General features: G+C 39.5%; 2 protein-coding genes across 3 annotated transcripts in view; one reads left to right on the forward strand and one right to left on the reverse strand.

Annotated features, from left to right (window-relative positions):
• Nucleotides 1-627: 627 nt before the first annotated feature.
• On the reverse strand, nucleotides 628-8065 carry LOC141443707 (importin subunit alpha-5-like). Its single transcript, XM_074109056.1, has 6 exons — nucleotides 7882-8065; nucleotides 6807-6957; nucleotides 5027-5174; nucleotides 3328-3409; nucleotides 1873-2090; nucleotides 628-727 (listed from the first exon to the last, which is right to left on the reverse strand). The coding sequence occupies exons 1-6, from the start codon at nucleotides 7942-7944 to the stop codon at nucleotides 628-630; spliced, it is 762 nt and encodes a 253-aa protein (XP_073965157.1). The 5' UTR covers nucleotides 7945-8065.
• Nucleotides 8066-9664: 1599 nt separating this feature from the next.
• The window catches only part of LOC141443788 (homeobox protein PKNOX2-like), a 57197-nt gene continuing 40586 nt past the window's right edge, over nucleotides 9665-26275 (forward strand). Inside the window, exon 1 of one of the 2 annotated variants that reach the window (XM_074109151.1) lies at nucleotides 9665-10244. The gene's annotated coding sequence lies outside the window, so the exon portion shown is untranslated. The remainder of the gene's footprint in view (nucleotides 10245-26275) is intronic. The other variant, XM_074109152.1, reaches the window with a different exon arrangement.

A 26275-nucleotide genomic window follows, 5' to 3' on the forward strand; every position in this document is an offset into this window, starting at 1 on the left:
CACTGTGGCATGCTCGATATTTTTATGGTACGGTTTTAAGGTATTATTAAATATGATAAGCGTCGCAAGTACTCCTCCTTATTAAAGGATTACGATTTTGCGGCGCTTGCTGTTGAGACCTTAGGGCCCTGGTCAGCCGACATGAAGTTTTTTATAAAGGCCCTGTCGTCCCGGTTGGTCGACGCTTCTGGAGACCCAAGAGCTGGCGCGTACTTATCCCAGCGGATCTCACTTGCGATCCAAAGGGGTAATGCGGCCAGCGTCATGGGAACCCTGCCACAGGCAGATCTTTTAGACGGTGTATTCTTTTTATAACTTTCATTGTTACAGTTAGTTAAGTTATCTTAGGTTAGTTCTTTTTTATGTATGTAAACTCATAATTGTACAACTTTAAAATATATAAATATTCATTTATTACATAATTAATATATTGAAAATAATTATGTATACACTTTTAAAAATTGTAAAACTATTTAGCAATACTAGAAATATGATTTAAATGTAAATTTTGTTTTCACGCCCGTAATAATAAACTAACCACTATACTTCAGGCAGGACCTTTGTCTACAGTGGCGAGTGGCGCCAACTGGTGAACTAGAAACAGTAGGGCTCTTCATTACTGGATTATCACTTACCTAAGACATCTGTGTCGTTTAACTCCAACAGTTCAGAGACGAATGGTAACGCTGGAGCCACTAATTCGAAGTTGACCAGCGGATTCTTGTTTCTATAACAAACAATAGAGAATATGAAGCATTTTAAGATTGTTTTTTTGGAATCTTTTTGTATTTTTTATTTTCAATTCCAAATTTTTACTTTTACGGTCATCCCGTAAAACCTAAATTGAAAATACAATATAGATGCACAGAAAAACAAGAAAAATAAGACCAGCACTGGGAATCGAACCCAGGTCCTCGGCATTCCGTGCCGCGTGCCATGTGTGTATACCACTACACCACTGCTGGTCCAGCTTGTCCGGTTTTTCTGTGCATCTATATTTCAGTTTGTATTTTCAATGAAGTATTTTCTTTGTTTTTTTTTGCAAGTAGCAATTTGTTGCAAGTAGGGTATATTTGCTTGAATTAAAAAGTATGTACTACATCGAAAATACAAACGGAAATATAGATGCATAGAAAAACCAGAAAAATAAGACCAGCGCTGGGAATCATTCCGTGTCTCGTGCTATACCACTACACCACCACGGGACAGTGATACAGACACGAATTTCTCCTATGCACCACATATATCAGCTTGTTTGTTTTCTTATTCAGTCACTTTAGCAGCGACACTAGCGACATTTATGCTGTAGCCCTCATCGAGAAACTTTCAGCACCCCATTGGAACTAACCGCTCACCCGGACAAGAGATGTCGTTATTAAGCAATCAAATTTAGATGGTTTTTTTTTAATCTTTTTGTATTTTTTATTTCAATTCCAAATTTTTTGTCACTTTCACGGTTATCTCGTAAAACCCATATCGAAAATACAATCCTACACACCTACCTACTACTATATTTTGCAAAAAAAAGAGAATAATTAGAATTTTGCTGGCCCCCATATGTTCAAACATAAACAAAGCAAAGACCCCCAACTCCCTTCGGTGTTTACGTAATACTTGATTGACCCCTTGCTGAAAACCCTCGTTATATATAAATCTCCTCCCCCCCCCCCTCTCTCACTCTCCGAGTTATCTACAACACGGGTGACACTTTAACACTCCCGGATAACACCAACATGGAAATACCGGCCCTATTTTTTGTGTACACGCCCATAGAAACTGACAGGAGCTTCTATGGGCGTGTAAACGAAAAACAGGGTCGGTATTTCCATCCCGGTATTATCCGTACTCCTACAACACTTCAACTCCACTCACCTGCAGAAATTACTATAAGTCCACACAGCAGTCCTGAGCTGGGCGGCCGGCGCCGACGGCGCCATACTCGGCAGCAGCGCGGGCAGGGCTCCAGCGGCCAGCACTGCGTCCCTCGGGCCGGGCCCGTCGCCCGCTATGTTCCCGAGCGCCCAGGCGCTCTGCTCCCCCACGGACCCGCCGCGCGCCAGCAGACCCACCAGCTTCGGGATTGCGCCGCCCTATGCATTAACACGTGGCATGATAAGTAAAAGACTGAAATTCCAAAAAAATCCAAAAAATATTATAAATGAAACGGATAAAATTCAGATCTATTGTCAAGAAGACATTAATATCAAAGGCGTATTATAAAGTTAATGATTATATCATGGACAGGGATATTTGGAAATAATTCCGATCCGTATTACAAACTCAAACTCAAACTCACAACATTTATTGACAAGAAAAACACACTACATCACAACAAAAACACAGTAAAAACATAAATAGGAAAAGAGAGGAAAATAAGAGATATTGTGCTGTAGTGTGATGCCAAAAGGACTCAGCTCAGCATATGCCGTAGCCCTGTAACCAGAGCTGCAGCGCTGGTTTTCAGCTGAACCCCGGTGAGTGTGCACCCACGTAACCGAACGCGTAATTATTGCGGGAAAAGAAAAAAAACTATATATTATATTATATATATATATATATAAATCATGACAAATTAGCGATCCCTTCAAATAGCGAACCCTATTTTGGGCGTGTCCGACACGCTCTTGGCCGGTTTTTATATATATAAGAGGGGGAAAACGAGCAGACGGGTCACCTGTTGGAGAGCGATCACCGTCGCCCATGGACACCGGCAACACGAGGGGAATCACAGGTGCGTTGCCAACCCCTTTTCGAAATTGGTAGGCTCGTTTTTTAAAGATCCCTAAGTTGTAACGCTCCGGGAATGTTGCCGCAGTAAGCTGATTCCAGATCTTCGTCGTGCGAGGAAAGAAGTTCGCTTAAAACGCACGGTACTAGACTGCCAATCATCAAGATGGTGAGGATAGAAAGCCAGACGGTTCCTCTAAGTGCGGTAGTGGAACTTAGCAGCAGGCAGCAATTCGAACAATTCGTCAGAACACTCCCCATGATAAATCCATACTAATATTATAAATGCGAAAGTGTGTTTGTATGTTTGTGTGTTTGTCCGTCTTTCACGCCGTAACGGAGCGACGGATCGACGTGATTTTTGGCATAGAGATAGTTTATGGGCCCGAGAGTGACATAGGCTACTTTTTATCCCGGAAAAAGGCACAGTTCCCGAGGGAACAGCGCGCGATAACCGAATACCACGCGGGCGGAGCCGCGGGCAAAAGCTATTACGGTATAATATGCAGAGAGACGCCACATCCCACATCTTTTGGGTCTCGGGGTCAAAGGAGAGCCGAACGTAAAGAAGATGAACTGAAGTTGACCTATAAACCATACCTCGATGACGGCCATGGTGTGATCGTGGGTGCCAGAAGCGATATTGGTGAGTGCCCACGCCGCTTCGAATTGCAAATCATGGCTGGAAATAAGAAAGAAATAATTAATTTTCTCAAAACATGACATGAAATATTGACGTTGTGTATCGCGCTGCAGGCGCTGCGGCTGGTCTGCCGGCGCTCGGTCACTCTGCAAGGAGATTTCATACAAATACTTTTTCATCACGCTTGCTCGTAAACAGTGTCGTAACATGCAGGCTACTTTGGTTGCAACCCCCCAAATAAAACCCTCGACCTTAATGTGCCTGTCATGAAACCCGTGGTCGGTAAGCCAAGTAAGCCAAGCGCCAAGAGCGCAGTCAGCGGTATCGGGAATTTTTGAAAAAATATTAGTTTTTCTTTTACAAATATACAATTTCACTTGCAAATGTGATGAAAAACATTGTTGTCGCACGGGCGGTACTAGAATTACGAACGTCTAAAGTCTCCAGTTCTAATAGACTCTCGTTCGTAATTCCTTATTTACCGGCCTTAAGACACAATGTACTATTGTTTCAACGCTTGCTGCGGCACGGCGCGCGCCCGCCGCCGCCGCGCCAGCAGGCACCAGCCACACAACACAGCGACGAGACCAGCGTCCCGCCAGCTTCGTCTCTTATTTTTTTTATTTTATTTCATGTCATGTTTGAGAAAAGCACTGTACAAGCCTCGGCCGGAACGCGGAGTTGCCGGCCTCTACAGTAATGTACTATTATTGAATCAGGTGTTACTTCGCGGAGGTCCATATCAATGGACTAAACTAAAACAATAACTTTTCTCACCTGCGACCTTATGGTAGCTACGTTTATGCAAGATATGCGTGTTCATGCAGTTTCTCCACACAACAACAGTCTAAATCTAATCTAATCCGGTGGTTTAGGGACTGTTTCACCATCCATTGATTAGTGTTAACTGGCGGTTAGGTGTGACGCCGTCTCTATTTGTTTTGTTCGAATAGATGGAGACCGCATCACATTTAACCGTCGGTTAACGCTAATCAATGGATGGTGAAACAGCCCCTAAGTCTAACATCTTGTAGCAAGGTGTATGTTTGTGTTACTTTAAAGATGAGCTCTGGTTGAGTCTGAAACGAATTTGTGTGCGTTCTTACAGTGCATAAACTTAGCTATCACAAGGTCGCGGGTGAGCAAAGCAATTGTCTTAGTTCATTGATATGGACCTCCGCAAAGTAACGCCTGATTCAATAAATCTTTGTTAAAAAATTTAATACAAGCAGTGATCCAAAGTGGCCCCCTCAAATGGTTGTATGGCACCATGGGCAGTGAGGCACTGGTCCCACCGCCGACGATGAGCGAGAAGCCAGCAGAGCGAGTAACTAGAAACGAGTGGGCGAGCAGCGAGAAGAGTGTTCGAGCACGACGGGCGATTACTCGCTCCACTCGCTCGAGCCGGGCGGCCGCCAAGCTAACAGCGCTGAGCTAGTTTTATAGCTCAGCGAGTTTTATAGCTCTTGTCGCTGCGACAAAAGGTGTAAGAGCGAGTTCTCACCGGCAGTGTGAACCGCCAGCGATCAACTATTAATATATGTCTCTTTTACTCACACAGGATCTTATATCTTTGGTTCGTTTCTTGAGCGAGAAAATAGTCGATAGCCAATCGTTTCCTCGCCGGCGGTGAGACAACTGCCTGAGCGTACTAACCAGTCGTCTCTCTCCAGCGCGGCGACCAATGGCGCGATGACGCCAGCCGTTACCATGATGGTGATTGGTGGGTTCTGTTCCCGGGAGAGGACACGACGAGCGGCCCGCGCTGATGACGTCATGACTGCCACGTCCGATGACTTGAGGCCTGTCAGGTAACATGCGGGATGAGAAAGAATGAAGAAATTTGTCAAAATTAAATTATGTAAGTAAGTGTCTGTTTATTTGTGTTTATATGTTTATTTGGGTACAAATATACAATTAAATCTTAGATTATACACCAACCAGTAAAGTTACCACAGGTTATCCATACTAATATAATAAATGCGAAAGTGTGTTTGTATGTTTGTGTGTTTGTCCGTCTTTCACGCCGTAACGGAGCGACGGATCGACGTGAGTTTTGGCATAGAGATAGTTCATGGGCCCGAGAGTGACATAGGCTACTTTTTATCCCGGAAAAATGCACAGTTCCCAAGGGATAACCGAATACCACGCGGGCAAAAGCTAGTTATTACATATTACTAACCTTAGGATTTATATATGTTTATCTGTTGTCTAGTATAACAAAGCTTTTTGCTTACTTTGGGACTAGGCCAAATTGTTTCATGTGTTCCATATCTCTATTTTTTTCTAGGTATTTATAGATAACTGCTGGATGACAAAAGTTCTAAAGTGGCTACCACATACCTGAAGGTGAGAAGAATTGGCAGTCTGAGAGTACTAAACGGGCATCATGCATGACATTTACAAGCAAACGGGTAGATGTAAATAAATAATAAATATCATGGGACACTTGTCACCAATTGACCTTACTTTGGGACTGAGTAAGCAAAGATTGTACTATGGATACTAGGCAATGGATAAACATGCTTATATATGTCGGCGGCCCATCGTAAAATCCGCCAAATCACGAAATTCCTAGGCATATCGTGAAATGGCGCCATTTCATGAATTGGGTAGGGGACATCCGCCATATCGTTCAAAACTTAATGTTTACCGATTTGCCTAGTGACGTTTAGGCAAATCATGAAATTCCTAGGCATATCATGAAACGCTGCCATATCGGTTCTGGCACTTTGCCGGCCGCTACCGCGGCACGCTTGCTTCGCTCGCTCGGGTCGCGCGTTGTGGTCACAAATTAGACTAACCACTCCTCACTTCGATGTGCGATGTGCCCGGTATAGAGCTAGGAATATCGACAAATGCGTTGCTCTAATCGATCTGCCGTATTGTTTCTCAGGCACATAGTGATATGCCTGGCCAACTTTACGCCATTTCATGATATGCCTAGGAATTTCGTGATCTGGCGGATTTTACGATCGGCCGCCGACATATAGATAAGTACATATTAAACATCCAAGACCCAAGAACAAACATTCCTATTATTCATACAAATATCTGCCCTTCTGGGAATCGAACCTGGGAGGGACCTCAAGCTTCGTAGACAGGTTTTTTTTTTTCCTTCTGATATTTTAACGAGGCTTTAGCACACCAAATGTGACTACGTCAGCCTCATGGGCAGCCTCAGATATATACACTGCACTACAGACATACATATATTACACTCTCCCTTGCACTGAAACCACATCTCTGGATGCAAAGGCCCGTCCAATGAATCTGTAAATTCGTGTTGCTTCCTCTGAAAGTAGTCAGGTTCTCTAACCACTTGGTCATCCGGTCGCCGAAATGGCGAGTTGCCGTTCATTGTGGCGTTCTGAAGGCTTTCAGTAGTGGTTGCCTTCCGGCTGATGATGATGAATAAGATTAAGGATAGTGATACCTTTAACAATCTCAGCAGGTGTGGGCAGCTTCTCCACTGGTAGCTCCTCATCTTTGGCCTCCGGGGACAGCGCCCGGCGCTTCAGCAGCTGCTCATCCCTGGCTTGCTTGCGGAGCGCCACGCTCTGCTCGGCCCGTTTGCGACGTAGCTCCTGAAGATTAAAGCATGATGTTGGGAAGGTGTTGAGAGTCGGAGGTTTACCAACTTTTTCTTGGTTAGGATAGTGTACATAATACATACATACATAAAATCACGCCTCTTTCCCAACGGGGTAGGCAGAGACTACATCCTTCCACTTGCTACGATTCTGGCATACAACTCACGCTTCCTCTACATGCATCAATCTTTTCATGCATGCACGTTGGTTTAGAGTACTCCTGACCCAAACTTTCTTCAGCTTGATTGTGGTACGTTCGTCTAGGCCTTCCTCTCCCAGCGTTCCCATTCACGCTCGTCTTATAGATCTGCTTAGTCAATCTGTTTTCATTCATTCTCTCAACATGACCGAACCATCCAAGCATCCCTTTCTCAATCCTTTCTCAATCTCAGTGTACATAAGACATGAAATTAACAAATAACAGGAGAATGAGATGTACAAAACTTATCCCTTACAGGGATCTTTTCCAGTTAACCTTTGAACAATTGACGGCACATGAGAAGTGACAGGAATATTAAATTTATGAGAATTTCCATTTAACACAAGGCAATTTCATTGACACTTGATTTGGAAGGTAAGAATATGATACTAGATAAAAGGTTTCTCTACCCACAATAAATACAGCAGTGATTAAGATTTAACACACCTAAATATTAATAATTTACGTCATTCTTTTGCACTTAGCAGTCACCAGATAGTAATAAAGGGTTTTACACGACACGTTATACCGCATTTAACTCGAAAAACTATAAAAAACCTAAATAATCTTAATTAACATTCAGTAAGTATTAATTTTACTTTACTACTAGAATTCATCATCACGAATAATTAGCAAAAACAAATCTGAAACAAAAATTCATGCATTCGTTTTTCGAAATTAGAACAAAGGAATTCTAATTTTTAAGTAAAAGTACTTACACCGACACCGACGCCAGCATTTTTGTACGCCGACAAACGTGAAGTGTGATTCTTCTCAGACATTATGAATAGTTTTAAATGTAATAAAGAACAGTGGTGTAATTTTCAGAAGTAAATTACAAATTCTAGAGCACGGTTGGGTTGAACTCGATTCATGAAATTTCGAACTACAACGGGCGTACGTAATGTTGCCAGCTTTCAAACACATGTTCTAGTTCCATTGTTCGTCTTTCGTCTTGTAAATGAATAACAGGAATAATTTTGTACGGGTACGTGTAAATTTACGTCGTCATTTTAAAGATACAGATGTAATGCGACAATTTGGATAAAGTAAAACTAGGCTATGTCAGTTGCAGATATATTTTTATAAGCGCAACACCCTTGCAATGTCAAGCGTTCAGAAAGTCTTCTCTTCTTTTCATTTAAATAAAAAATTCAATTTCAAAATATTACCTTTTTGTGAATCTCCAACAATATTCATGATCCATTTTTATATTAAACATTTTTTGTATTTTTTTAAAGCATTAAATTACTGTTGAGTAGGTATTTCTTATATGTGAATCACTGAGCTAGTAATTACTATACGTATGTGAATATGAGCTGAAACTAAAAAAAAAAGAAAATCTTCTAAATATTGTCACTGTCAAATTGACACATGACAGCTACAATATGGCAGCGGGGATACTACGAAATTCGAAAATCGAAGTTCGTGGCGTTCCGTTTCTTTGACACTTATACTATTTAATACGAGAGTGAGAGGGACGGTACGATATGAACTTCGATTTTCGAAATTCGGAGTATTCTGGCCTCAATGACAGGCAGATAAATAATTTTTCGTTTTACGCACTTCATATCATGGACTAATTAAATTAATATCATGCTAAATTTAAAATAATAACTTGAAGTTGTGGAATCAAATAAGAGTTAATGAAAATATTTCAAAAAAAAATTTACGTAAGAATCCAGTCAAGAGTTTGCCACGTTGATGTAATTTATTGAAATATTTATATTTGTAACTGATATTAAGCTACGAACGCAAACAGCTGACTGAGCAATGAAAAAAAAAACGATTTTAAATTAATCACGACTATCTTCTATTATATTTATTAGGTTTGAGTCATAATATTTCTATTGTTTGAGTAGATTGTAATATTTTTTATTTAAGTATTTCCTATATGTTGGCATCGCATTGCGCTTTTCAAAGATCGAAAGTGTTCACAATCCAAAAATCTAATCCCGTCAAAAAATCGATTTTCATCGATTAATATGACGTCACGATTGGTCGCAAAATTATTACGTATTAGGTACCAGTTATTATTAGATTATATCAGCCAAAAGTTAATTAAATTTATTGACTTTATCAGTACATTAAATCGTTAAATTATGTAATGTACTGGTGATGTGTTTTGATCGAGGTGGTCATTAATTGAAACATAATATTTGATAGATAACAATCAAGCAGTTGACCTGAATCCGAAGTAGGTAATAAAATTACATTAGTCTAGAAAGTTTTGATTTTATAAACCAGTTAGCTCCATTGTTAAATCAATTAAAGTAATGACGCAGCCGAGGTCTTATAAAAGGGTTTAATTCCAACCGTCAAAGAACACGAAGAGATTTAAATAGATTATTCATCAAACTGCAATGCGACTGCACCGAGTTAATGCAGTCGAGATGAACATCTGAAAAAAATAGACACGAATAAAATAAGAAAAAGTAGGAGGCGCTCTCGCCGACAGTTATTGAGTAGTGGGACGGGCCTAGCCTGCGCAGAGTCGTGGAACAGCGACAAAAAGACACATTGCATGGCAATAACTCGTCATATAACCGGTACTTTCGACCGACGACCTTATTTTGAGGTATCGTTGTAAATTAACGTTATTAAAACGAGTTTAAGAGCAGTCGTGGACGCTTAATTACGCAAACGTTACGCTGCTGGGCGTGACATCACAAATCAACTCACTCGGGTTGAAGACAACACGTCGGTCGCCCGTCCTTTTCCCACGTGGGTGGGTGAGCGAGAGACGCATAGCAGGCAGGACGGTGCTGATCGTATACTGTCGAGGGTGTCGCCATTTTCATTTTGACGAATATTGACAGCACGGCAGACAGACAGCGGCACGGACGTCGACAGAGCGTCTGCCTCTATTATTATTTTGATAGTGATTCACATACGCGTTGTTACTGTAATAAAAACGGCCGCACGACGCGGCACTACGTTACTTGTGATTGATAAATGACTGTTTTGATATTTTGGTGCTAACCTCCTTTTTTAAGCTTAGTGTTTTTAAGTGCAAGACTGTGATCGATATGTGCAAGATGTACCGATGACTCTGCGTTACACTTCGCCGTGTTTTCCTCTGGTAAGTCAGTCATTGTCACCTTAATTTAGAAGTTAAAGCTTAAAAAGCGTCGCATAATACTTGACAATGGATATTATTGGGCTTGCAACAGTCGCCGCGAGTCGCGGTTGGTTTATTTAATCGTATTCTCGTTCTAAAATGGCAGTGATCCTTTGTTGCGGTAGCTCCAGTTTGTTTACGAAGTGTCACGGACAGTACACGGCCTAAGATATATTGCCTGGGCTGGCGACTATGCGTGGGACTAATACGCAAGCCAACATCGACTTTAGCACGTTAAAATAGGGTGTATATTCCGCGGATGGCGCTGCGATAACGGCCCGTAGCTTTAATTTATCACACGCCGCGCTTGACAAGTTGAAAACATAAATTCGACCTTGCCGCTCCACGTGGTTTGAATCATTACGCTTTCTTTTTGCTATTCGATTTCTGAACACTGATACGGCAATCGATTCTTTTCTTCGATTATTTTTTGTGTCAGAATAAAGATGATTTTTTAACTTTTTTTTTAACGCGCTTTTTTCTATAAGTTGGCACAAGAGTTTTTGGCCGGTTGACACGAGTGTTTGTTTGTGACCAATTAAATTGTCATTTTGACGTGAATTAAAAAATCAATTCAAATCAATTTTCGAACTGCGGGATACGTATTTAAGTTTTGTTTGTTGTTGTTAATTTATTTACACAGAATTTTATTTCTGAAGGTGTTACTAACGTGTTTCCGTGTTAGAAACTTAGAATTTTTAAATCTGGTTATTCAACAACCACTTCCATTTTATTTGTTTTATAAATTTAATAATATGGTTATTTTTTTATTTTTAAAATTATGAGGTGGCGAACGAGTAAGCATGCCACATGGTAATATTCATGTAAAATTACCTATTGTCGACGCCCTTAACATTAGAGGATTTCAGATTATTGGCACTTTATTTGCCTAAAGAGCTAAAGATGAAATACCTCTCGCCACTTCTATGATATTTACAGAATTTTGTACAGTAATAGTTGAACTTATACTCATACAATACAAGGTTGTAACTAATTAACTGAAAATGAAACTATTCTATAAAGCAGGTTGTTTTATTTTCACTGATTTTACAGTGCCTGATCTAAAAGTTACAAATACAAAATAGGTAGGTATGCTAAATTTTTTTTTTTTTTTTTATTTATTAATCACATTTTACAAAAATATTTCACCAAACTGCTAAGCAGTTTGTTGGCGAAGACAGCACTCTTTTTTTATTAAAAAGTTGTAGGTTATAAAATATGCTATGAAGCTTATTTCAATATCTTAATCTAATGTTATCTTCGCGTTAAATGGCCCAGTGCCCCTCGCCATCCCAACACATAGCAGCAATTACAATCTTAATAAATAAATAGCAATTGACCTAGTCCCAAACTAAGCAAAGCTTGTACTATGGCAACGGATAAACATCCTACTTATATCAATAAAAATAAACTTAAATCCATATTAAACATTCAAGACCCGACAACAAACATTTGCATTATTCATACATACATCTGTCCCGGCCGGGAATCGAACCCGGGACCAAAATAAATGTCTTAGCGGGATTGCATGTTATTTAGTTAATTTAATTTGGTGGTTATTCTGGCAGCTTTAATTTTCTTCTAAAAACCGCACAGCTGTACTGACAAATACAAAGACAATATTTTTTTTTTTTTTTTTTTATTTTTTTTTTGAGGCTTAAGTGCACCAGTGTGACTATGCCAGCCTCATTGAAAGACTCGATGTCCACATTCATCAAACCAATATCTGACATAAAGTGTGCATAAATATTTGACAGGATTATATTTCTCGGGCTGGTAGGACATGTTAGATATTTTTTCATAGTCTGCTGTGCCCTTTGAGTACTTATCTAGAAATATTCTAGATAAATACTCAAATGCTTTGTACGTCACATAGTGACGAAACATGTGAAACTCTCTTTCTTTCATACCACAAAATATGCCATGTTTGTATGCAAATAAATGATTTATGATTTTTTTTAAGGATGTGACAGATATTAATGCAGATAAAATTTTGTGTATAGAGTTAGGCATCAAGTAAAACTATAGACTAAGTAAACATACAAATATTCTTTAAATGGATTACATATTTGTACATAATAAGGATTATATTATACTAGCCTTTGGCCCGGGCTTCACTCTTTCAGAATTGGTATGTAGCTTAATCCTTTTTTGATCCCACAGGAAGTATACATTATTTCGGGATAAAAAGAAGCCTATATGTCAATCCAGAGTATTTATTACCTGTATGCCAAATTTCATGCAAATTCATTCAGTAGTTTTTGCGTGAAAGAGTAACAAACATCCATTGATACAAACTTTTGCGTTTATAATATTAAGTAAGATGATAGTAAGATTATAAGCATTAATCTACCTTCAAATAAGAATGGTTAGGGTATCCGAGGTTTTCAGTTTAACATCTTGAATAAAGAAGTAAAAATGATTTTATCGATGAAGATTAATGAGATACATGTCATGTACAGATAAACTTCTCCCTCTCTCGGTTCTGTTCGAGCGAGTGGCTCGCCCATGCCACTTCAACTTTCATATTCTTCGGTGACTATAGTTCACCGACGAATTTCTGTACTCCGGATTCTATCGCGCAAAGAAACTCCGAGCATAGCTCTCTCCATAGTTGGTTGCGTGACTCTGAGCCTGGTTTGTGTGATGTGTGACAATCGTGTTCGCCATTCGCGAAAAACATTCGTAATACGATGTGCCGTCGCAAGCTACTGTTCACACATTCGCGGGGTGAATCATTTTGACATTTGCACAAGAACATGGAAGACGTGATAATGGCGGCATGCGCGCGACATCTATTGAGTTTAAACAAATAATTCTTTAATTAATTAATGATAAAATTCGCACTTCACTCCTCTCGCATTTTGTTTACACGTCCTGTTGGGTCAGCAGGGCTACTACGAAACTCGAAGTTCGTGTCGTGCGGTCCCTCTCGCTCTCGTATTAAATAGTGTAAGTGTCAGAGGGACCGCACGACACGAACTTCGAGTTTCGTAGTAGCCCTGCAGGCGCTACTGGCGCTAGCTGTCAACAAAATGCAGGCGAATGTGTCAACAGTAAGTTCGTGTTCGGCCCTTAGGGCCGTCTTTGACCTATTAGAGGCCCTGGGCACATTAGGATATGACCATAATAAAGCACTATTTAGCTATCTGTTATCGTTTGGTAATGGAGTCGGGACTAGGGGGCCCCAATCCATCGCGGGGCCCTGGGCACGTGCCCAGTGTGCCCAGTGGGAAAGAGGGGCCTGCGTGCCCTTTGATTCGCGTCCGAAAAACCGCTCCCAACGCGAGCGCGCGAATCGCGAATCGAGGCGCGAGGCGAATAGCGAGCGGACTGTTTATATCCCACCAAAAACATTCTGTAAAAAAAGAAAAGAATTAATTAAAGAAATCGCAGTAAGGAACCTTAGACTTTGCACGACTTTGTCTAGATTTCATTACTTTTTAGAGATAAACAATCAGCTCCATCGAGACTTGGCTAGTTTTTTACAGAATGTTTTTGGTGGGATTTCACTTCTTTTTGTAGAAAATTTGTAAAGGCGGTATGTCGATCTCTAATAGTTTGGTTGAACTCTTGTGTTTTCTAATCAGGGTCACCATGTACTCCAGATCTTCGATTATCCTAGTTTTTATAGTTTTCCCTTTATGTGGCCATTAAACCCTAACTCTGTACCAAATTTCAGCTCTCTGAGTTTATGGGAAGTACTAGTTCTATTTTGATGATCATGAGTGAGTGAGTGAGTGTGTCATAAGTGAGAAACTTTGCTTTCGCTTAACTTCGGAACTAAATGACCTACAGACTTGAAATTTTGGATTTTAAGTATGTGATTATAGCTTACTGGATGACGAAAATTTCTGCGTTCTGGTCTTATCCAGAGGTTCTCAAATAGGGGCCTGAAAATGCGGCGAAATGGTTCCAGTAAAGGATGGTACGGCAGTGTTTGCTTCGCGCTCGACTTGGCGGGGGCACTACCGTGCCCCAGATATACGTGTTCGCTATTCGCCTCGATTCGCACGATTGTGTAAATGCAGTATTACAGTGTAGAGACGGAGAAGTGAACACAGATTTGTTGCATAGACGAATAGCTATCGTAAGGTCGTGCATGAGCAGAGTACATAGATCGATCTATTACGATGGCCACCATGACATAACCTTGCCGTGAACGATAATCATTAAACCGACTTCATAATACAGACAAAAATATAAACTTTTCTTTGAGAATAGTTCAGCCTTGTTAATGTACCGTCAGCCAATTAAGTGGTTTATCGGTATGCTACTATGGTAGTTCGGCTAGTATCTAAACCTACCTAGCCGCACAGCTTAACCGGTTTTTTTACAAGCTTTTATTTAGTTTCACGCGTCCCGTTGTGTTTTGTTTGTTTTGGTCAAATCTTGCAAGTTAAATTCGACTAACTTCTAGTAGTCGGATTGACTTGAACTTTGGCATACTTATCTAAATTGCGTGACAATACAGTAATCTGGTAGTGACATTCTGGTAGTCCGGCCAGGATCGTCTCCGCAGGACGGAACTCTTCAACGGTTAATGGCATCGACTGTATGCAAATGTAGTTTGGATGACAATACAAGTAAAGTCGACAAAAAGTACAGTCAGCAAAGAAGCTTGTATTCAAATGATTTTTTTACTAAAACTTATTTATTAGTGGAGGGAGGAAAACGAGCAAGCGGGCCATCTGATGGGAATGGATGACCACCTCCCATGAGTATCAACTACTCAAGGAGGGTCATTGCTCCGTTGTCGGTTAAGAAAGTGTTAGCTCTTTTCTTGTAAGCCCCGACGTTATAGTTATATAAATAAACAATATCGGCATCGGGGATCGGCTAGCGCAGCGTAGGACGTCCACTAACGAATGGACGGATGACCCGGTTAAAGCCGCGGGTTCACGGTGGATGCAGGCCGCTGCCAACCGAAGCGACTGGAGGTCTATGGGGGAGGCCTATGTCCAACAGTGGACGTCCTACGGCTGAGATGATGATGAAATAATATCACGGGACACTTGACACCAATTGACCTAGCTAGTCCCAAACTAAGCAAAGCTTGCACTATGGATACTGGCAACGAATAAACATACAATATAATAAATACAAGCTTGCACATATGGATACAGAAAACAACATAGAAATATCTGCCCATACTTATATAGATAAGCTTCGTACAGCACTTAAATAGCCATTAAACATCCAAGACCCGAGAACAAACATTTGTATTATTCATAGAAATATCTGCCCCGGCTGGGAATCGAACCCGGGACCTCAAGCTTCGTAGTCAGCAGGTTCTCTAGCCACTTGGCCATCCGGTCGTCAAATTGTCCGGAAACACTGCTGAGTGCTGACTGAAGTTGATTTACCTACCTACGATATTCGAAAATCGAAGTTCGTGTCTTTCCGTCCCTCTGACACTTAAGTATACTATTCAATACGAGAGTGAGAGGGAGGTACGATACGAACTTCTATTTTCGCATTTCGTAGTACCCCTGGCTACAACTTAGATTAAAGCATTAACAAGTTAAACATCTCTATCTCTTAGCAAAATAAATAACAAAACCCTCAAATACTAGTATACAGAACCCCATAACTTACGGTACGGTGTTATTAAAATTTGGTCATATCCTTGGCTTTCAATTACACAGTTGGCCAGAACTGTTCACAAAACCAAAAAGTCACTTACCTTCCAAACTCCTTTGTACATACGCCCTTTCGCGCCCGGAGCTAACATGGCGTCACTTGTCCGTAATGGCCGCCTTTCCCGCCTTTTTCGCTGTCAAAGACTTTTCGCGGCAAAATTCCGTTTCGTTTCTGCATCGGTGCGAGATTTTTGTGTAATAATTTTAATATTTTTAGCTGGACGAGCCCTTTGTTTGGACGGGTGGCTGCATTTAGTTACTTCTGTTTGCGTTTTATTATCTTGGTTTCGCATAATGCGCTATTTGCTAAGTTACGAATTGGTTTCAGTGGCTTGATCCTCGGCCTCTCAAACGAGGATTGTGGGTTCGAGTAGGTACCCGTAAGTTCGGAAATTTGATTTTCATGATTGATTTGATTTACTCTGTATACAAAAGAGCTTTACGATTTATCTGTATCAATATCTCAATTATTAAGCAAAATCGGCCAAGAGCGTGTCGGACACGCCCAAGATAGGGTTCCGTAGCCAAAAAATTAAGTATCTAATACTTATTTTTGTAAGGATTTCGTATTGTGTACGGAATCTTCCAAGTTAAGGTATATCTTTAGTTAAGGTAGCTTAGGCTGCTAATAATTCTCGAGCAATCGTAGCCGTTATAATTTTTCTTGTAAATTTGATATACTTTGCTACCATCCTGTTTTTTTTTATTTTACGACTTTGTCAGCGTAACTGATAATAATATATTCATGCTAATGGTCTCGTGAGCTTAACCGCGCGGACGGACAGATGGCGAAACTATAAGGGTACCTAGTTGACTACGGAACCCTAAAACGCCTGAACTGATTTTAATGAACCATCGCAAGGAAATTCGCTTTCATGTAAAAATCCGCATCGGGTTCGGTACATCCGCTTGAAAGCTATGAAGGGATATATGCAACAGAAAGGCCGACATTGGCTTCAAACTTGTAGCTTACCATATCGAAAATACAAACTGAGACATGGATGCACAGAAAAAGCAGAAAAAGAGACCAGCGCTGGGAATCGAACCCAGGTCCTCGGCATTCCGTGCCGCGTGCCATACCCCTACACTACCACTGGACAGGAGTACAGACACGAATTTCTCCTATGCACACATATCTCCGGTTGCTTTTTTCCACTACGCTACTTAAGCAGCAGCACTAGCGACATCTATGTTTCGCTGTCATCGAGAGACGTTACATTCTTTCGGAACTAACCGCTCACTGGTACTGGACAGCTGTTGCCCCGACTCCGTCCGCGTACAATTCGTTTATAGTTATCCCGCGGGAACTGCGAAATTTTCCAGGATAAAACTATCCTATGTCCTTCCCCGGGGCACAAACTATCTGTATATCAAATATTATCTAAATCGGTTCAGCGGTTTGAAAAGGTATGTGACAAAAAAACAAACAGGCTTACAAACTTACGCGTTTATATTTTACCGCGGGCTTTTCACACTTACTATTATCTATTCTATTATATGTATTTAAGTATGTATCTATCTATATAATTATATTTATCCGTTGCTTAGTACCCATAACACAAGCTTTGCTAAGCTTACTTTGGGACTAGGTCAGTTGGTGTGAATTGTCCCGTGATATTTATTTTTATTTTATTTTATTCTGTGCACTTGCGAAGCAATTCAATGGCGAGTGGAGTTTACAATCCGTACTGCGGGGCTACTCCGAAACTCGAAACTCGAAGTTCGTGTCGTACCGTCCCTCTCGCTCTCGTATTAAATAGTATAAGTGTCAGAGGGACCGCACGACACGAACTCCGAGTTTCGAGTTTCGTAGTAGCCCTGCGTTCCTGTTACCCAGTAGTGACGTATTTATGGCATGTTTCAATACGGAACATATTAGCAGATTAGTTGGGTTAGTTTTAAATAGTTTTGAAGTGAGAGAAAATCTTTCATTACCTTTGTTTTCTTTTTAAATTCGGCACCATCAACCGGTGCGGAAAGCGACGCAACGAGCCCGCACCTCCAAGTCCAAGGGAGCAACGTCAGCGCCCCGATCCAATTCCAAATTTGAATTCGAAGCTTCCGGTTGCAGCTAGGGTTGCCTGTACAAAATTAATATAGTAGGTAGAGGAAAATAATTTATTCAATACACTTGGAGTGTCACTTTCTGACTCTGACGAACAATCTTGCAAATTAATAATAAGTTCGTTTATTTTACCGCTTTTGTTTTTATTACCGATAACCATCACTAGCAATTGCGGCCTATTGAATTTGAAACAACATTGTAAAGGCGTTCATTAAAGAAAGTAAGTTAATATAACACAGTGCTTACGCAGTAACTTAACAATTGGTTAGCAAATTTGAGTTCAAATATTCGAACAATCAGCAGTTTTAATGTGATTTTATTTTTTCAAGCATTATCGAAAATTATTGTTGAAAAAAAAATTAAAAAAAGAAAAGTTAAAAAAAACGCCCGAAAAAAAACGCTGGCAAAAAAGACAACTAAAAAGTAAAAAAATATTATGCACTACCTAGCTGTTGCCCGCGACTTCATCTGCGAAGAATTCGTTTATCCCTATCCCGCGGGAACTATGCTGATTTCCCGCAAAATTAGCCTAAGTTAATTTAGTATAAGTACCTAGTAATATTTTTTTTATCTAAGTGTCGTCGGTGTCGGGGGATCGCTAAGGTTAACAGGAAACTAAAGTACATATGTTGTAATTTTTAAAGTATTAACCTTAGCGGTCCCCCGACACCGACGACGCTTAGATAAAAAAAAAATATATTACTAGGTACTAACGAATCCAAACACGATATATCTGCTATGGTTTTATCAAGAGTGTACTACTAGTGTTCTGGATATCCTGGCTGCAGCATCAGGCCGAGAATGTTTTAGGTCCCAAATATGTTTGAAAGTAAAGTAAATACCCATTATGCGCCTAAGATTCCTACCGCGGCGAACAAAAGAGCTGATGATTTTGAAACGGCTGAACCGATTTTGAATAAAACATGTCTAAAAACCATCGCTAGAAAACCAGCTTTCAAATAAAAAAACCGCATTCAAATCAGACCACCCGTTAAAGAGCTACGGTGCTACAGACAGACACACATAGCGGTCAAACGTATAACACCCCCCTCTTTTTGCGTCGCGACGGGTTAAAATATAAAATTAGTTACCGCCTCACAAAGTTATTTCATCATCATGTGTCATTTGAATCATATTAGAATGCGTATGGTAGCCCTAGTTGCAGCGGGCAAAGGAATTCCATTCGGCCAGCACGAAAAGGGTATGTTCTGTTGTTTTTTTTTTACGACGCTCCAGCGTCGAAAACGAAAACGCTTGTCCATTATTTAGGTGTTAGCTTTTACTCACTACTTCGGTCACAAGAACCGTTAAAAAAGAGAGATATTTATTTACACGTCTTTGATAAACTAAAAAATAATACGTTGCTCACGCAAAAATTTTGTTGTTGTGTGGGAGCCCCCCTTAAATATGTATTTTATTCTGTTTTTAACCCCCGACGCAAAAAGAGGGGTTTTATCAGTTTGACCGCTATGTGTGTCTGTCTATCTGTCTGTGGCACCGTAGCTCTTAAACGGGTGGACCGATTTGAATGCAGTTTTTTTTATATGAAATCAGGTTTTCTAGCGATGGTTCTTAGACATGTTTCATCAAAATCGGTTCAGCCGTTTACGAGATGTTGAACTTTGAAGTGACAACGTCGGGGGTTTTTGCATAAACTTAGCTGCATAAGGTCGCGGGTGAGCAAAGAAATTCTTTAAGTTCATTAAACAAACAGACTAACAAACTTTCACATTTATATTAAATATAATGACCCGGATAACTCACGTCTTAAATCGAGTTTAGCCCGAAACAAGTCGAGCTAAACTCGATTTAAGACGTGAGTTATCCGGGTCATTATATTTAATATGAGTGAGTCTCACGGCAGTTTTATTAATGGGATGCCTATGGGATTTCTTATTCGTGATTCAATCTCTTTTCAAAATTAAAGTTCCGATGTTGCCAGCAGTCAAAATCTTGAGGCGGGCGAGTCAATATTTGAGCAGATGTGCCAGGGAGGCGAAAATGTTATTTTTATGCGGCCTACATGGAAATGTCACAGGGATGGGGTGGTGTCGATATTCTACTTTCTTATAATACATGTACAGTCAGCTGCAGAAGGGTACTCACTGTAACGGGGGTAAGTGTGGATGCAATATACAGCCATAGACACAGAATAACTAATAGTATAATGCCTGGTCTCAGATATACGGGTACCTATGTACTCGTATACATCGGGCTTTGACCAGTGGGTACACTAAATATACGAAAAACTAAATTCCAAAAGTTGGAATCACGAGTTTCAAAATACCGATTTTTAGGGTTCCGGAGCCAAAATGGCAAAACGGAACCCTTATAGTTTCGCCATGTCTGTCTGTCTGTCTGTCTGTCCGTCCGCGGCTTTGCTCAGGGACTATCAACGCTAGAAAGCTGCAATTTTGCACGGAAAACTATGCCGACAAACTTTTTTTGGGGTACCTCCCATAGACGTAAAGTGGGGGTGATTTTTTTTTTATAGTGTGGGTATCGTTGGATAGGTCTTTTAAAACCATTAGGGGTTTGCTAAGACGATTTTTCAATTCAGTGATATGTTTGTGAAATATTCAACTTTAAAGTGCAAATTTTAACGAAAATCGAGCCCCCCCCCCCTCTAAAATCTAAACCGGTGGGTGGAAAAATTTGAAAAAATTCAGGATGGTAACGGCTAAGTTTGCTTGAGAATTATTAGTAGTTTAAGAGTGAATAGCTGCCTAAGGTATAAAATATACCTAAACTTGGAACATTCCGTATAAAATACGAAATCCTTAGAAAAATATTACTTAATTATTTCGGAATGGCTACGGAACGCTATTTTGGGCGTGTCCGACACGCTCTTGGCCGGTTTTTATAATTCTGAATGTTTTAAAACTCCTAATTATGACTATTCCGATTCTTCATGAATCCGATTATAATAAATCCGAAAATTAAATCTAAGGTTTAAAATTAAAATTTTCTAAATTCCGTAATTTAATACACCGAACAATAAGAAGTCCGACTCAATAAAAACCCCGTCATAAAAAAACGCCAGCAATAATAATAAAAAACGCCGAAAAAAACGCCGCCAAAAAAGACAACTAAGTAAAGTTAGTTAAGCTATCTTAGGTTAGTTCTTCTTTATGTATGTAAACTCATAATTATCCTGCTTTATATTGTCTTTCTTTAAATAAATATATGTGTTTAAGGACACTTAACTATTATCTGATAAAAAAAAAAAAAAAAACTAAGTAAATTAAAGTAAAAAAAAATTATGCACTACCTAGCTGTTGCCCGCGACTTCATCTGCGAAGATCGCTTATCCCTATCCCGCGAGGACTATGCTGATTTCCCGCAAAATTAGTAATTTAGTAAGTACTAGTAATATTTTTTTATCTAAGCGTCGTCGGTGTCGGCCTTTCGGGGGACCGCTAAGGTTAATACTTTAAAAAATACAACATATGTACTTTAGTTCCTGTTAACCTTGGTCTGACTTCCATTTGCTTCAGTTGAAACTTGGAAGCGGCCTGTAGGCACACCTGAACCTAGACTTAACTAAGTCATATGTCCATCTCGTTCGTATCAACATTAAGACGTATTTTTAACCGACTTCAAAAAAGGAGGAGGTTCTATGTTCCAATGTTTGTATTTTTTTTTAATGTATGTTCGCCGATTACTCAGTCAATTGTGGACCGATTTTCAAAATTCTTTTTTTACTCTTCTGAGGTGGTCTCATTGTTACCAAATCATGATCTGATGATGTATTGGATTTCCAGGGTGATGTAGAAAATAAGACAGCAGCAATCGATAACACTTGTATATTATCTTTAACCACAATACAAAGAAACACGTCCTCTCGCTTCCTGCCGCGGCCGCCTGTTGCACGATATTTTTTTAAAAATTGAAGGGAGTTTTCATATGATCTTTATAATCAAGTAGATATTCATCCTATTTTATTATTTTTGGCTTTGATTTTAATAACAATTTCAAAACGCCAACAGATGGGATCCTAGGGAAATCGAGGGCAAACCTTAAATGTATAGGTACACCTATGGCGATTTTAGTACTCAATAAGTACTAGGTATACATAAGTACTACTTATGTAGTCTGTTTTATCATAACCATAATCAGCGCCACGGCTTGCCGTGGCATTATGCTGGGGGACCTGTTTAGCGTCATGTACGTCTTTATTTGTTCTATGTTTGTTCCTATGTTTGTTTTTTATGGCGTTAAATAAATGTATTTTCTTTCTTTCTTTCTTTCTTTATAACTATTGAAATATCAAACCATCGCTATCGACAACCGGAAAGTATCGACCCCGCCGTCCCTACGAACCCTTTCTCCCCCGAATTTGTATCTTAATGCCGTGCTTCTCTATTATTTAACGAATATTAACATAAATTCGCCGACCAGATGTTTTCGTATATTTGTTTGTTTTTATTTTTGTACGAAATAGGTTTGGCTGAATGAGAAAGGACGTTGGTTTGTTTTTTGAAAGAAAAAAGGGTTTGTCTACGATGCGTATCGATTTGTTTTTGTATTGACATCTATTCGAATAGATGTTTTAATAAACTAACGTCCCAAAAAAAATTAAGTCCGTTAGCTAGATTATTAGAAAATATTGGTCACGTTTTTTTTTTGACTGTCAAAAGAAAAAATACGTGTTATGTTAAGATTGTTTTTTTTGGAATCTTTTTTTATTTTTAATTTCAATTCCAAATTTCTTGTTACTTTTACGGTCATCCCGTAAAACCTATATCGAAAATACAAACTGAAATATAGATGCACAGAAAAACCGAAAAATAAGACCACCGCTGGGAATCGAACCCAGGTCTTCGGCATTCCGTGCCGTGTGCTATACCGCTACACCACGCTGGACAACAAAATAAGACCAGCGCTGGGAATCGAACCCAGGTCCTCGGCATTCCGTGCCGTATGCTATACCGCTACACCACCGCTGGACAACGATACAGACACGAATTTCTCCTATGCACCTCCTATGCCGAGGACCTGGGTTCGATTCCCAGCGCTGGTCTTATTTTTCTGGTTTTTCTGTGCATCTATATTTCAGTTTGTATTTTCGATACGTGTTATGTTCTCTTATAATATATATAACTGAGGGACCAAATGGAATTTGTTTTTACCCGGGATACTGCTCAATTCTACGTCAAAGAAAGAAAGTAAGAAAGATTTATTTTGCCTCCATAAGTAGGTACCACGACCTTACAATAATAAAATAGATAAGGCAATCAATCAATCAATCGTCAATGGACATACATAGCTTTTCCCGCGGCTCCCGGTTCAGCTGTTAAAGCGTGAAGAAGAGCTCTATAGCTCTGTCTGTCTGTCACTTCTTCACGCTAATATTATAAATGGGGAAGTATACTTTACGAAGGAAAGATTTTGGATCGTTTTCTTTTTTGTGTTTTCTGAATTAATATTTGTGTATAAGTTGTTAACAATAGGAAACAAAATTAATAGAAACAACATAAATATACCTAACTATAAAAATAAAGTTAAACAACATCTAAGAGGCCCTCCTGCAGCATAGACCCCACACACTGGCGGCATTACCTCTCTGTACAGTCAGAGAAATTCGCTGGGAGAGGTAAGCGCCAGCTCTGGGGTCTCCTGTACCCTTAGTGTAAGTTTTCGGCTACAAAATACGTCTCGATCGCGTTCGCGTTAAAATTTCAATTTATATGGAAACAGGAACAGCGCCTCTAGCAGAACGTTTGCGCTGTTCGTGTTTCCATACAAATTGAGATTTTAACGCGAACGCGACTGAGACGTATTTTATAATCGAAAACTTACACTAAGGGCACCGAGGTCTCTAGTTGTTAACTATAAGTAATATTCTATTGTATGTAATGATCATCAACTATTTTTTCACCAGACAAAAGGCAAAGATTTTAACACCATGCAACCAACTATCTGTGTGGCCCAGGTCAGATAACGTAACAAGGTGTAAATACGTTCTAATGGACAAACATACGTAACTAGTTTTAATGTACGGCGTAAATTAGGGATGTTTTGGTACGTTAATGTTTGGGAGGTTGGTACAATTTTATTGTATGTTAAAAATTATAAAACAATTTCGTTTGTAGAGTAACCGACTTGGAAAAACCCCGTCTTTTTCACTTCAAAGTTCAATATCTCAAAACGGCTGACTCGATTTTGATTTAACATGTCTAGGAACCATCGGTAGAAAAGCTGTTTTCAAATTAAAAAAAACCGCATTCAAATCGTTCCCCCCGATAAAGAGCTACGGTGCCACAGACAGACACACATAGCGGTCAAACATATAAAACCCCTCTTTTTGCGTCGGGGGTGAAATAAATATCAAACTAAATGACACAGTTTTGAGAATCCTACTAAGTTTTTGAGATATTGAACTTTGAAGTGACAAAGTTTCCAACTTTTTGGTGGTTAGCTTATTTATCATTTTTTTAGCTAATATATTTTTGAAATTGTCAGGTTTTGATTTATTTTAATTAATTTTATAAGTAACGTCTCACAAGAGCTTAATAGTATCCTTCTTCCTACTATCCCATTAATATAAATGCGAAAGTTTTATAAGTCTGTTTGTTACTTCATCACGTGTAAACCGGTGAACCGATTTAGATGAAATTCGGTGTACAGATAGTTTGCGTCCCGGGGAAGGACATAGGATAATTTTCATCCCGGAAAATTACATTGCAGCGGGATACTGAAATGAAAACCGAATTCCACGTCCGCGCAGAATTTGTTTATTGCTAACCGCGGCAGCTATGCAATTTTCCGGGATAAAAACTATTCTATGTCCTTCTCCGGGACCTAAACTATCTGTATACCGAATTTTATCTGAATCGGTGTAGTTGTTTGGACGTGATGAAGTAATAAACAAACAGACTTTCAGACTTTTACATTTATGATATTACAATACAATACAATAACTCTTTATTGCACACCAATACAGTAAACAGTGCAGAAAACTCAAGTATATACATAGAGATTTCCCTTTATTCATAAACGACAATCAAACCTATTTTTAGTTAAATGCCGCTAAATTCGTTTGTCCTTATCGTCATTTCGACATTTGTATTTGTTAAAAAGGGACAAGCATTTGTTGTTAACCATAGGCTTGTTAAGTTTTATGAATAAGGGGGTTAGTAGATTACTGAGATTCTTAGCACAAGACCGGTCTCAGTGGAGAGCCTTGGGGGAGGCCTATGTCCAGCAGTGGACGTCTTTCGGCTGACATATGATGATGATGAATATGATGATGATGATGAGATTCTTCGAAATCGCTTCTTTCATGCAATTGCATCTCTTCCTGACCACACACCATACACATTACACCCACTTAACACTTCTGTTAACTCGCTAACTGTAAGAACAGCATGGTTAGTACAATTAATTTTAACTACTAGTTTAACTGGTCGAAAACTAGAATTGATTTTGAACTCACGTTTTACCAATCATCTTGGGCACAGGCTTTCTCTCCCTGTAGTTCCCATGCGGGCCCAGTACGGATTGGGTACTTCAAAAGCGCCGTTGAATTGCTTCGCAGGTTTGTGCAAGTTTCACCACGTTTCACGATGTTTTTAACCCCCGACGCAAAAAGAGGGTGTGATAAGTTTGACCGCTATGTGCACCGTAGCTCTTAAACGGGTTTACCTATTTGAATGCGGTTTTTTTATTTGAAAGCAGGTTTTGCAAGCAATATTGCAAGTTTTCTAGCGATGGTTCTTAGATATGTTTTAGTGATGTAACGAATGTCATTTCTTGAACATTCGCGAATGCGAATGCGAATATTTAGTTTTTCGTTTTGGCGCCAAATTGTCTATTGCAGTCTCGTTCGAACGAAGTGCGTCCGTTTTTACTTTGTTCCGAGAATAACCCAGTTGATACGAACGCATCGCAACGCAAAGTAAATAAATAAATAATACCAAATCATTAAGTGAAGACTGATAATGTGATTACGAGATTAAGGTTTTTTTTTCGTATAAAAACATAAGAAATGATTGTATTTTGATTTTATTAACCTAGCTATTATCTAATAATTGTATTTTTTTCTGATATTCATATTCGCAAAACATTCGCAGAAATTTTGCGAATGCGAATGCGAATGCGAATATTCGTTACATCACTAATATGTTTCATCAAAATCGGTTAAGCCGTTTTTGAGATATTGAACTTTGAAGTGACAAAGTCGGGGTTTTCAAACTTTTTGTTCAAATTCAAATTCATTTATTTCGTCAACATTGGTAAATACAATTAGGTGATAAATAGGTAAACAAAAGAATAACTATGGT

Source organism: Choristoneura fumiferana, chromosome 28 (assembly GCF_025370935.1).
Source record: "Choristoneura fumiferana chromosome 28, NRCan_CFum_1, whole genome shotgun sequence".
Classification (NCBI taxonomy): Eukaryota; Metazoa; Arthropoda; class Insecta; order Lepidoptera; family Tortricidae; genus Choristoneura; species Choristoneura fumiferana.